Genomic DNA, 12,414 nt, shown 5'->3' on the forward strand with positions numbered 1-12,414 from the left:
GGAACCTTCCCACCCAGAGAAGGGGAATGCACCTCTGGTCCCCGCAGGAACCTGTCTCGAGGCACCAGCAACACGCTAAGGCTCCAGCCCAGCAAGAGGAAGGGAGCCGAGGACACTGGTCAGTGTCCAGGACCAGGGACCCCAGCCCTAGATACAGGGGCAGAGGACGGAGCAGCTGGGACCTCAGGGAGAGGAGCGCAGGTTGCCGTGGCAGCGTCTGCAGTCCACCTGTCTGTCCACACCAGGGGGTCAGTGATGTGGAGCCCCTGGGCCCCAGCAGAGGCAGCGGTCAGACTCTGTGTCCTTGAAAGGAGGTTTATTCCACGCTGTCCCTGCAGCTCCCCTTGCAGGTCCCCTCAGTGTGCTCTGAGGTGGGAAACCCTCCCTGGGGGTGGTGAAGCGGAACTCGGGCCACCCCACCAGCCAGCAGATGTTCTGGCAGCCAGAGCCCAGCCTGGAGGTGAGGCTCTTCCTGGGGCTCGCCTAGGCCCCTGCAGGCTTTTCGGACCCTTAACCAGCCCGGCGTCCTCTGCTTTGGGCAGCAGTGAGCTGGGCCAGCTTACTGCTCACCGGCCACCCGGCCCTGGGCCTGCTCTCCAGGTTCCTTCTAGCAGCTCTGTCTGTCAGGGCAAGGGACGCAGGCCTGGGCCATCTTCTGGGCCAGCACTGGGGTTCTCGATGGCCACCCCGCCTCTGTGCTGGCCTCTCTGGAGTGTGTAGGCGGACGGCCCCAGCCGCACGATCTTCCCGCTGCCCAGACACTCGTCCCCCTTGTAGAACACAGCAAACTGTAGGGAAGACAGACTCTGGCATTAGGGGTGCCACAGGGAGCCAGCCCAGGGCAGGCAGGGGCAGAGTGGTCCCCCCTGGGCCTTGGCCCGTGCTCGGAACGCCAGGCGGCTGAGCTGCCAGGGGAGCAGGGTTTTGCTGCTGCTGCTGAACAGGAGAGGAGGGGCCTGGGGCACCCAGCAGCTTCACTAGGGAGGGTCTTCAGGGTCAGGGTACCTCTCCCAAGGGGGACAGTCACAGGGGCCACTCCAGGAACTGGCAGGTCTCTGAAGCCCTTGGGGGTGTGGAGCTGTGACAGGAGGGAGCATGGTGGTAGCCAGAGGATGCTTCCGCTCCCCTCACCCCGGGTTCTCTCCCGCCACCTGCCCCTGGAGAGCCCTCAGGCCTGCATAAGCCAGGCGCCCATCCTCAGAGCTCCTACACACTCAGCCCACAGGGGCCCCAACCCGCTGCCTCTTTGAGCGCAGTCCTCATGTCCCTTCCATTTTCTGTCCTCGCCTCTCAGGGCCCGAGCAGGAACTGGCTGGTTGGTGACATCAGAGTGGAAATCCTCTCACAGTTGTCACTGCGGGAGGAGCCCCCAGGGCCCGTCTGGTCGCACTCTGCCGTCACCAGCTGTGTGACCCGAGCACACCCTACTTCCGGGCCTCAGCCCCCTCCTCTGTAACCCAGGTGCCCCGGTAGGGTGACGAGCAGTGCAGTCCTCCTGGAGCACAGTGAGAGCTGGGCTCACCCCCCACACCCCCACTCACCTGGCCTGTGGCAAGAGCATGCACAGCCTGCACAGCTGTCACCCACACGGTGCCATCTTGATTGAGGGTCAGCACGCAGGGCACTGGGTAGAAGAGAGGGGCCCTTGGAGGGGGCACAGGCCTTGCCTGGTCGACCTCAGGCCTCGGGGCCCCAGGGAAAAAGGAGCACCAGCCTGGACTCTGGGCGCAGCAGGACACTGCGGGGCAGTGGACACTCTTGCTTCAGCCCCACACACTGGGGCCTGCCTGCATCTGCTCCCAGCACCCCGAGGCCTCGCTCAGGGCAGGCACAGAACACGGGAGTTCTGAATATTTTAGGTACTCTCCAAATAATCTCCACAACGGGACTTTCCTACTCCAGGGTCTCCCATCCCTGGCCCAAATCTGGCCTCAGGAAGCTCAGCTTCAAGGGGCCCGTCCTCAGGAGCCCTCCCGTCAGTCACCTAGTGCCATCTGGTGGCGGAATCGGAAGTGGCACTCCATCATCTTGTCCCGGACCAGCGCTGCAGGCGGCTCCTCGGTGATCCAGTGCACGCGGCTGGTCCTCAGCAGGTCCCTGTACAGGGCTGGGTGGTCTCTCCGGGGGGCCTGTAGAGTGGGATGCGAAGGTGGGGACGCAGAGGGGCACCCTGCCCCAAGGCCAGCCTCGGTGCGGTCCCTGGGAGGTAACGGCGCCGCTCGCAGCGCTCCACCCACAGAAACTCGTCTCATCACTGGCTGGGCCTCTGAATCCCCATTTCACACATGAGAGACTGAGAGGCAGGGGTGAGATCCGAGCCCGTGACAGTGAATGCTGCAGGTTCAAGTCTGACTCAGGCCTTCCATCCGCAACCACCTGTGGGGCACTACCACGGCCAGCCTCGAGGACTGGGTTTTCTATTCACAGGGCCAGCCACACCACGGGCTTTTCTCTCAAGAAGGCCACCCCAGGAATCCCACCACACCCCAAATGGCTGAGGAAGGAGGGACTGGTGGGTGCGGGCTTCCCGCAGCTGCCCTGGGACTGGCCCTGGTATGGGGGGTCCCAGCCACCCTAGGTTGGTTCTGAGGCCCCTGTTCCCCGTCATCTCCTGGGATTGCGCCAAGCCCCGCCCCTGAAGCAGGACAAGGAGCATGAAGTTAAGGGCTTTGGGTTCTAAGCAGGCACTGAGACCTGTCTGGGGACAGGAGGCCACTGGTAACCTTTCTGGTCTTCTCACAGCAAACTGAAATCTAGATCATTGAATTCACTCGCAGCCAGGCTTTTCACCCCAGTCTTCCTAGAAGGAGATGTCTTGGAATTGGCGGGTTGGGCCTACTGGCCCCCGCCTGCATCTAAGAGAAGGCGCCCCAGCATTTGTGTCAGAACATGAGCCGGCAGCCAGGGCGCTGAGAGTGGGCCTTCTCCGCTCTGCGCGCCAAGGTGGAGGCTGGGTCATTCAGGGAAGAGGCTGTGCTGAACACGGCCAGCAGCATCCCTGGCCGAACCCACAGATGCAGCAGCACCCGTGCCCTTGCCTCTCCACCCAAGCTGTGACAACCAAAAATGCCTCCAGACACTGGCAAGGTCCCCTGCAGGTGGGGTGAGCTTGCCCCTGCTGAGCGGCTCTGCTTTGAGGCCAGGGTCACAGTGGTAAGGGCCCCGCTATGGTGGAAGGCTCAGTTTGATCCTGGCTTGGCCCTCTCCACCAGATGAGCCACCCGAGCTCCGGGTCTCACTGTCCTCTTTTGTAAAATTGGATCAACTTTGTGTACAGGGGTTCAGTGATGATTAAGAGGCCAGCACACAACAGGGCCTAATGAATATCTTAAAACCCTCCTGCCACCATGGCCAGTCCCAGGAGGATGCAGCAGGAAGGCAGGGGACCAAGGACAGGAACAGAGTTAGTCACAGGCTCCATGAAGCCACGGCTGCTGGAGGCCTTCCCAAGCCCTGGTCCGTAAGCACTGCTGGCCCTGCCAGAACCAGCCCCAGTGCTGTCTCAAAGGCTGGCCCACTCACCACAAACACATTGCCCTTGACGCCGTCCTTCTCTACCACGTACCAGGGCTCTCTCAGGCCACCGATGTTTGCTCTCTGGCCCAAGGTATACAGGAACCAACCTACAGAAAGACAGTTTCTCCATGAGGCTGGGTAACAAGTTCCATCCCACATGTCATGCCTCTCATCATGAATTCAGGCAGATGCTGGGAGGGCAGCCCAGAGCAGGCCCAGCAATGGGGTAGCTCACTGGGAAGCTATGACCCTCCGGCCACCACGGCCAGCCCTGACCAAGCACCTGGGCACATCTCATCACTGTCCAGGCCTGGGAGCCAGTGGCCACGGAGCAGGTCCTTTGTAAAGGTGCAGGTTCCAGCTGTAGGAGCCCCTGACTCTAGGCCCAGGATGTGGCTGGGTGCCCTGTGGGACGCCAGGGCCCTTCTTGCTGAGCCCATGACACAGCTGCGCGTCTAACAGTGTCCATCTCATGTTAGCAGTAACTGCATCAGGGCTACCCCAGCCCCTCTGTGCACCCTCACGATGTCACAGAGCGGATGGCAAACTCACTGCCTCCCTCCCCTGCCGTGGTGCACACAGGCAGAGAGAACCTCATGGGATGTACCACGTGGCCTAGGCCGGCAGCTTTCTTCAGTGAACTGAACTGCAGGTGGAAACCATGACTCATCCAACTGGCTCCTGCTGGGGCCAGGGCTGGCAGATACGTGGGCAGTTCTGTCCCAAGCAAGGCTGTTACCTCAACCTGTCTCAGGAACGCCTAGCCCCGGCTCAGCTTGCCCTCTCCCTTCCACAAGAGGTGGAAGATCTCCAAGTGCAATTTGCCGCAAGGCACCACCTACACCCGCTCCCCTGGCCGGTCCCACAGCTCAGGCCTGCGCTGCGTCAAGACTTGCCTCATCATCACGCCGGCTGGCACATCCCCGCCACTGTACTAACCCAACAATGGCTGTACTCTGTCCCCACAGCAGGACTGCACACTGGTGACTAACTAACGCAGAGTCTGTCCCCTGACACCAGGCACAGCATAAGCTCATGCAGGTCTCAGCGCAGTAAGGGTCTGCACGTGAGCCAGCAGCACCCCAGCCAGCGCGGGACGTCTGATCCCATCACTGCATGTGGTCCTTAATCATTCAGATCATGCCGTGACGTCCACCTTCCTCCCTGACTCAGAGTGGAGTTTTGTGTAGTTTAACATTTTCCTTACACAGTAAGGAAATCATTCTTTTTACAGGGATTTGATACGTAACTCAGAGTATAGTCCTTCCAAGTCAGAGGTGCGCTTTTCATGAACTCCAGCATTTCAGCTGAGGCCACATCTTGAAATGCAAGCCCTCATCAAGGCAACTGTTCCACCCTAGGCCATGCCTGCCTACCCGCGGCCACCCCACAGAGCCTTCTACGATTCACCAGCCAAGTGAAGGGACGACGGGCACCCTGGTCTAGTCTCCCAGAGCTGAAACCCCACAGTTCCAGGCATTTCAGTTGACAAGTGGCAGAGTCTGCACCTCACCTTTGTGTGTTCCCAGAACCTTATTGTCTTCTATGGAAATAAAGTGACCAGGTCGAGGCTGCAAATACTGGAAAACAAACATTTCATTATCGACGGAGATCCACGCCCAGGGCAGACACACAGCCCCATCGCTTTTTGTCAAAGACCAGCACTGACCTGAAGAAGGAAATGTTCAAAATTCCTCTTCCCGATGAAACACATGCCCATGCTCTGAAATGAGAAGACGGCAGCCGTGAGAGGACCAGAAGTGGGGGTGGCCCACACTGTACCCAGACATCCTGAGCAGGCCCCGGGGCTTCCTGGCCTCACCCCACACCTTGCTTCCAGGGTAGGGGCCCAGCTGCCCACCAGCACCCTTGGCCGCCAGTCACAGCTGGCGCACACAAGGCCAGGACCTTAGAGGCCGCCTCACTGTCTCAGCCTGCAGGGTCTGACCCTGCACGGCAGAACCTCACACCAGCTGCCCCGGGGAAGAAAGAAGGACCTGGGGAGAGACAGGGACCAGAGGAGGGGCAGGAAGCAGAAAAGCCAGGCCTGAAGCTAAGGCTTCGGGGTAGGGCTCCAGGGGAGTCAGAGGAGAGGTGCCTTCCTCAAGCACATCTGCCCCAGCTGGGGAGCCTGGGCGGCGTGCACTCTCCCCCGTGGCCCCAGCAGGGGCTGCTTCGTTTACTCTCGGTTTGTGTCTCTCAAGACTGCCCCTCCATCCCTGCAGCTCCCACCACAGAGCAACGCTGGAAACAGAAGACTAGAGAGGAGGACGGGGGTGGGCGTGCTCTTCAGGGAAGATGGCTCTGATGAAAGGTATGGCCGTTCCATTACCAGGAAGAGATAAGAAGGAGCGACAGCTCCCACCGCACCACCCCTGAAGAGGTGAGGCTCATCCCACGGCGCCCTCGCCCTCCATCTCCAAGTTTCTCCCACGGACTTCATCCTAGTTCCACCAACGCTCTTTTTGAGACAAGTTTCGCTATGTTGCCCAGGCTGTCCTCACGCTCCTGGGTGCACTCGATCCTACCGAGGAGCTGGGGCCACACGCAGGCACCCCCATGCCATCTTCCTGGCTTCTCCTCGCCTCAAGGCCTTTGCACTGCCACTCCCTCATCTGGACTTTCCCAGCCCTCTCTGGGACACCGGATCCTCTCATCCTGCAGGTCTCAGGTTCCATGTAACTTCTTTTGAGGCCATTTTTGGCATCTCCATTCCCTACTCTCAGACCCCACTGGTGCTTCCCGCCCAGGGTCCTACACCTCCCTCCGTAGACATTTTCTAGGTTTACACTGATTGGCCTCCTGTCTGTGTCCCCCACTCGCGGGTGAGCTCCATGGAGGCAAAGATGGGACTCTGTGCACGTCACCATATCCTCGAGGCCCAGCAGCACAGCGCCTGGAACAGATGGCACCGAACAAGTCTGTGCCGGGCGAGTGGATGACAGGGCACATCAGTGTGCAGACGGTGGCAAAGCACCTGCCCCTCCAGGGGTCTCGGTGCTGCGTCACACTGCCTGGCACTCACCTGGCAGGCAAGCCATCCCAAGAGCACCCCACCAGCTGCGAAGGCTGCAGGGAAAGCTGCCTATCACAAGGGTCAGAGGAGAGGAAAAAAGCAAGGAGTCTCCTGCAGGCTGCTCCCGGATGTCAGCAGAGCCCTGTACCGTGCGCCTGAGCAAACTCCTCCATCTATTGCTCCAAGGTCGGCCTTTGATGTTAGGTCCTGGAGAAGGGGAAGTGGTGCTGGACCCACAGGCCCAGCTGCTCCGCGGCCGTGCAGTCGGGAAAGGGAAACAGGCACTAATCAAAGGAAACCGCTCACTCGTACCTCTTTCTTCTGAAGCACATGATGAAGTCTGTTCTCAGCAGCGATTTTCTTTACAAACTGTTTTGTTAATCCTCCCAGAGGGAAGATGGTTCTCCTCAGGGCATCCTGGGAAACCTGGCTGAGAAAGAAGGTCTGGTCTTTAAAGCTGTCAGCTGCCTGGAGGAGTTTTACCGCTGCCAAGAATAAAGAACAAAAGACGTTGCAGGAATGAAAATAATGATACTTCACTTTCAACAATGTCCTTCTGTTCCCTTAGACAGACTATCCCTAGCCTGTCAGAAGCAGACAACAACATTCAATAGCAACTACTAGGGAAAAGACTGCCAGTGGGGTTAATGTAAGAAAAATTTGTACCTCCAAAAAAAAAACAAGGATTTTATATGACAAAGAAATTACGCCAGCTCATACTTCAGATTATAATATTTTCAAAGATGAAACATCACATGAAAAAATGTTCTGAAGTGATAAGAAAAAAAAAAAACACCTAAAATAAATTCAGCCACATCTTGGAAAATGGAGTAAGCTAGCCGCTTGCAGGAAATTCCACCGACAGTGTCAGCTGTGGTTTCTTCCAACAACCCCAGGATGTGTTCGTGCCACGGTGGTTTCAAGAACTCTACACTTTCCAGGTTCACTGCTGGGCGGCCAGCACCAGCAGCGTTCTACCTGTGAACGCATTAGCTTTCTTGGTAAAAACGTTTTGCTTGGCGTCTCAGCTGACCTCTGTTAGGTGCCCCTGCGGTTCCCCCGATATTCCCTCCGTGATTGTAAAGAACCATTTCTGGCTTTAAGGCAACGGAGCAGAGGTGTGAGTAAACCTGGCTTAGAACTGTCCAGTTCTCCACTTTCAAGTTCAATGATCAATGGCAAAAAAACTAAGACGAATGTCAGTTTTCTGGCTTCTTTCAATCTTTCTCATAAACTTCTCCTTTCGAGTTACGCTCAGCACGCCACATGCCGTAACGGTCAGACAGCACACGTACCCTTCCTGGCTTGGCAGAGCCACGCGTACAGCACACACACTGTGGAGCTACGGTTTTCCATCTGCTGATTCCCACGTTAGCCATGAGAGGGAGAATTCTCCTCACGTTACAGAGGGGAAACTGGAACCGGCCCAGTTCATTCTACACGACTCGCCCAAAGTGATGCAGGTGGAGGCGGCGGGAATGGAGGCTACCCAGCCTCCCAACTCCCACTCCCTTACTTGGCAGGTACAAACAGCAGAACTGAGCGACAAGTGAGACTAAGTTCAGCCAACCAGTCGCCACAGAAGCAGGGTGCTTTCCAGAGTCCACTTTTCCTTTTCTTTCTTGAGACGGAGTCTCACTCTGTCGCCCAGGCTGGAGTGCAGTGGTGCATCTTGCTCACCGCAATCTCCGCCTCCTGGGTTCAAGTGATTCTCCTGTCTCAGCCTCCAGAGCAGCTGGGACTACAGGCACGTGCCACCACGCCCAGCTCATTATTTTTTGGTATTTGTAGTAGAGACGCGGTTTCACCATGTTGGCCAGGCTGGTCGAACTCCTGACCTCGTGATCTGCGCCTGCCTTGGCTTCCCAAAGTGCTGGGATTACAGGCATGAGCCACCGCAACTGGCCTCAGAGTCCACTTTCAATCCCAAACTAACTGCAAACACTGCATGTGTGTAAAAGCCTCAGAAAACTAGGAGCCATTTGTATTTTCTTCTAGTTCTGAGTCATTTTAAAACAAACTAAAAATCTATGATTTTCAAAAAAGCAAGCTGGTGACCCTAACTGAACTACTGTAGGGGAAAAGCACAGAAAGGAATGAACAACATTTGGAGGAGGCTGCCTGTGCTCGAGCCTCACCGACAAGCCGGCTCCCGTGCTGGCTCTGCCAGGCCGATGGTAGCACACTGTGCGGGGGAAAATCGGTCTAGTCACAGGCTGGGCCTAGAAGCACCAGTCTCAGGTGCTGACCAACCCTGAGCCCAAGCCCTCCACTGCCCCTGCAGGTGCCCTCCCCGGAGACCCAGGCCAAGCCAGGGCAACGGAAGAAGAATGAAACAGAAACCTTGAGTGTGCCTACCAAACCAAGTGAAGGCCAAGACATCGTGGCATCATCAGAACTCCCACACGCCAAACGCACTCAACAAAATGCATCCGTCAGTACTATCAGACATTTCCTAGGGCACGTGGTCTATAATAAAGGTCGATGGCTCTGCAAGGCACACAGCGTTCTAGGAGGTAAGCAGGCCCATCTATTCAACATGGAAATTAACCCTCCATCTCCTCAGGTCCCATAAATGCACAGTTACTTGGTGAATTCCACCCTGGAGTTCCCAAGTGGCAGGACTCTGCATTCAAACCCATGTCTTCCTGAAATGGGGGCTGTCTTAGGGGAGTGGGCTGCTGTTCTCTGGGCTCAAGTTAGTACAGTTACCTAATCACCCTCTGGCATGAGGAAGGAAGGAGAGGAGGGAACAGAGGGTGGCAGACGACTGTTGGCACACTTAGGGCTCCCTGGACCAAGCACAGCCCTGCCCCATCGCTACAGCCTTCAGGATAGGCTCAGCAACGCTGAGGAAAGAACTCAGCTGGGGCCTGACCCAGCAGAAACAGCAGGGGCTGGGGAGTGAGCAGCAGTGCACTGCAATCCAGCTCTGCCGCCTGAGGTACCTAGGTCAGGTGGCTTCATCCAGGCCTCAGTTTCCTCATCTGTGAAACGGGACGAGAGCACACACCTCATGGACTGCTAAGAGGGGCGACGTGAAATGTGTGAGGCCAGGCTTGGTGGCTCACACCTGTAATCCCAACACTTTGAGAGGCCAAGGTGGGAGGATCGCTTAAGCCCAGGAGTTCAAGACCAGCATGGACAACATAGCGAGACCTCATCTCTACAAAAAAATGAAAGTTAGCCAAGCATGGTGGGGTACACCTCTGGTCCCAGGTACTTGGTGGGACTGAGGTGGGAGGATCACTTGAGCCCAGGAGGTGGAGGCTGCAGTGAGCCAAGACTGGGCCACTGTCCTCCAGCCTTGTTGACAGAGACCTTATCTCAAAAAAATAAAAATTCAAAAAAGAAATGTGTGCATGTAAAGCCCTGCCCCAGCCCCAGCCCCAGATACCCCTGTTCCCCAGATGGCAGGACAAGGCTCCCTCCCACATCTGAATTTCTGGACAGAGGAGCCATGCTGCCCTACAGGGGTCCTACCCTGATGGACGCTCCCTGCAGAAACACGGCTCTGAGCTCCACTTGGTTTTTCACTCAACAATGCAAGGAATTCCTCTTTTCTGCATACACATGCACATCAGGACAAGCCAGCAGCTTCCCAGCTCACTGTCTGCTATTGACTTTTTTCTAGAAAGGTGAAACCTGGCTCCCTCACACACACATGGCTACAAAGCCTGCCTGCTGAGTCTATATGATCCACAGCAGATCCCGTGCTCACAGCACATTAAAAGTCTGCCTGAACCGCATGCCCTTGAGAACTTATTGCTAAGTACAGGGCCTTGGCTAGACTGACAGCACCCCAATTATCACTGTCAAATATTTACCCAAATATTTTTGGAACATTCAAATCACCAATGCACAGTGTCTAGAGCTGGGTTATCAGTATCTGATGTCATTTTCCACCAGCCCTTGCCATAGCCAGCAGGGACATCTCTTACTACCCAATCACAGGCCCTGAGGGGAAGTGCTCTCTTGCTAACCGCACCTTTTCAAATGTGAATCCCATACAAGCTACTCTGGAGCACAGAGGGAAGGGTGGCCGTGATCCTCAGGCACAACCCACTGTCATTCCTCAAAAGATTTCACTCTATTCACAAGAATTCAGCTCTGATCTGGGCACTTTAACTTACCGTTTCTAACTTCAAACCGATTTCGGAAAAGCCCTTCTGGCCTCTTAATGTGCTTCTGCTGAAAGACTTCTTCATCTTCCAGTGAAGTTCTTGCGTAGTGGCCTGTGGCAATGGCATCTGCCCCTGTGAGGTTTTTAGAACACAAGGATTGGGTTTTAGACTCAAACTTGCAGGCCTTGATCAGCATAAACCAAGGCACAAAAGAAGAGTACAGACTCCAAGTCTTTAGGCTGACGGGCTGCGCAATCCACCTTGCCCCCAAACATGGAGATCCCAGGGAACAGAGGCACACATCCAATTCCAGCAAACAAGCAGCCTTGGACTCTGAAGCTGACACAATCTTGCTACTTAAAGTGTTACTGCACTTTTAAGAGCCTTTCCAAAGTTAACTTCTAGCTTAAGGAAACAGTCTGAAATGCACAGAAAGATTTAAATACAAAATATTCGTTTCAGGGTTTATTATAATACTAAGGGAGGCCAGGCGTAGTGGCTCATGCCTGTAATCCTAGCACTCTGGGAGGCCAAGGCAGGCAGATGATTGCTTGTGCTCAGGAATTCAAGACCAGCCTGGGCAACATGGTGAAATCCCATCTTTACAAAAAATACAAAAATTAGCCAGGCGTGGTGGCACACACCTGTATTCCCAGCCTCTTGGGAGGCTGAGGTGGGAGGATTGCTTCAACCTGGGAGGTCGAGGCTACAGGAAGCCGAGATTGCACCACAACACTCTAGTCTGGGCAAGATGCTGTCTCAGAAAAGAAATAAAATAAAATAAATCAATAAATAAGCACCAAAATGGACCAAAATGTTCACCACTGGGAGAATGTGAAGTGAGTGACAACGCACTGCCATAACAACGGGGGTCCTTACAGAGAATGTTTACTAACACAGGAAAACGCCTGGCACTGTTCAGCAGGGTGAGGATGTAACACCGTGATTCCACTGTTTTCACTGTAGAGAAACAATTGAAGAAAAATCTCAGGTCTAGTCCTTTGATTCTGAGAGTGAAATTGTAGGTGTCATTTCTCCTCTTTTAAATTTTCTGTAATAAATATGTACTATTTTCATCACAGTGAAGAGCCATACGCACACTGTTTCTTCGTTTCATATTACACAAAGCCAAAGAGCCTAACAAGGTGCATACAAGTCCAGAACCTTTTCATTGTGTAAAAATTTCAGATATTCGGGCCAGGTGCGGCGGCTCATGCCTGTCATCCCAGCACTTTTAAGAGGCCGATGTGGGTGGATCACTTGAGGTCAGGAGTTTGAGACCAGCCTGGCCAATATGGTGAAACCCCATCTCTACAAAAAAAGTACAAAAATCAGCTAGACATGTTGGTGGGCACCTGTAATCCCAGTTACTTGGGAGGCTGAGGCAGGAGAATTGCTTGAACTCAGGAGGTGGAGGTTGCAGTGAGCTGAGATCGCACCACCGCACTCCAGGCTGGGTGACAGAGTGAGACTCCATCTCAGAAAAAGAAAAAATTACAGATACTTAGTTTGGGAGAGACTTTTATGAAAGGTGCAGCAAAATGGATTCCATCCTTAACCAACCACACTAGCTCATTGTAAACACAAGACACAGCAAGAATTAACTGCTGCATATTAACTACCTGAAAAAGGCACTTCAGAAACACATGATCTCATCTTGACTGAGTTTCTCACAGAGAAAACAATCCACTTTAAATCTGTGTCCTCGCCGGGCGCGGGGGCTCAAGCCTGTAATCCCAGCACTTTGGGAGGCCGAGA

General features: G+C 55.0%; 1 protein-coding gene across 4 annotated transcripts in view; it reads right to left on the reverse strand.

Moving 5' to 3' along the window:
• Positions 1 to 299: 299 nt before the first annotated feature.
• Positions 300 to 12,414, reverse strand: part of TRMU (tRNA 5-methylaminomethyl-2-thiouridylate methyltransferase) — a 23,051-nt gene continuing 10,936 nt past the window's right edge. Inside the window, exons 4-11 of one of the 4 annotated variants that reach the window (XM_011934747.1) lie at positions 10,666 to 10,788; positions 6,845 to 7,017; positions 5,186 to 5,239; positions 5,030 to 5,096; positions 3,523 to 3,623; positions 1,985 to 2,129; positions 1,542 to 1,624; positions 300 to 788 (exon numbers count right to left, since the gene is read on the reverse strand). In XM_011934747.1, coding sequence (XP_011790137.1) covers positions 624 to 788; positions 1,542 to 1,624; positions 1,985 to 2,129; positions 3,523 to 3,623; positions 5,030 to 5,096; positions 5,186 to 5,239; positions 6,845 to 7,017; positions 10,666 to 10,788 — 911 coding nt within the window. In that variant the 3' untranslated portion in view covers positions 300 to 623. The remainder of the gene's footprint in view (positions 789 to 1,541; positions 1,625 to 1,984; positions 2,130 to 3,522; positions 3,624 to 5,029; positions 5,097 to 5,185; positions 5,240 to 6,844; positions 7,018 to 10,665; positions 10,789 to 12,414) is intronic. The other 3 variants (XM_011934749.1, XM_011934746.1, XM_011934748.1) reach the window with 3 other exon arrangements.

The sequence above is a fragment of the Colobus angolensis genome, unplaced genomic scaffold, assembly GCF_000951035.1.
Source record: "Colobus angolensis palliatus isolate OR3802 unplaced genomic scaffold, Cang.pa_1.0 Scaffold138, whole genome shotgun sequence".
Classification (NCBI taxonomy): Eukaryota; Metazoa; Chordata; class Mammalia; order Primates; family Cercopithecidae; genus Colobus; species Colobus angolensis.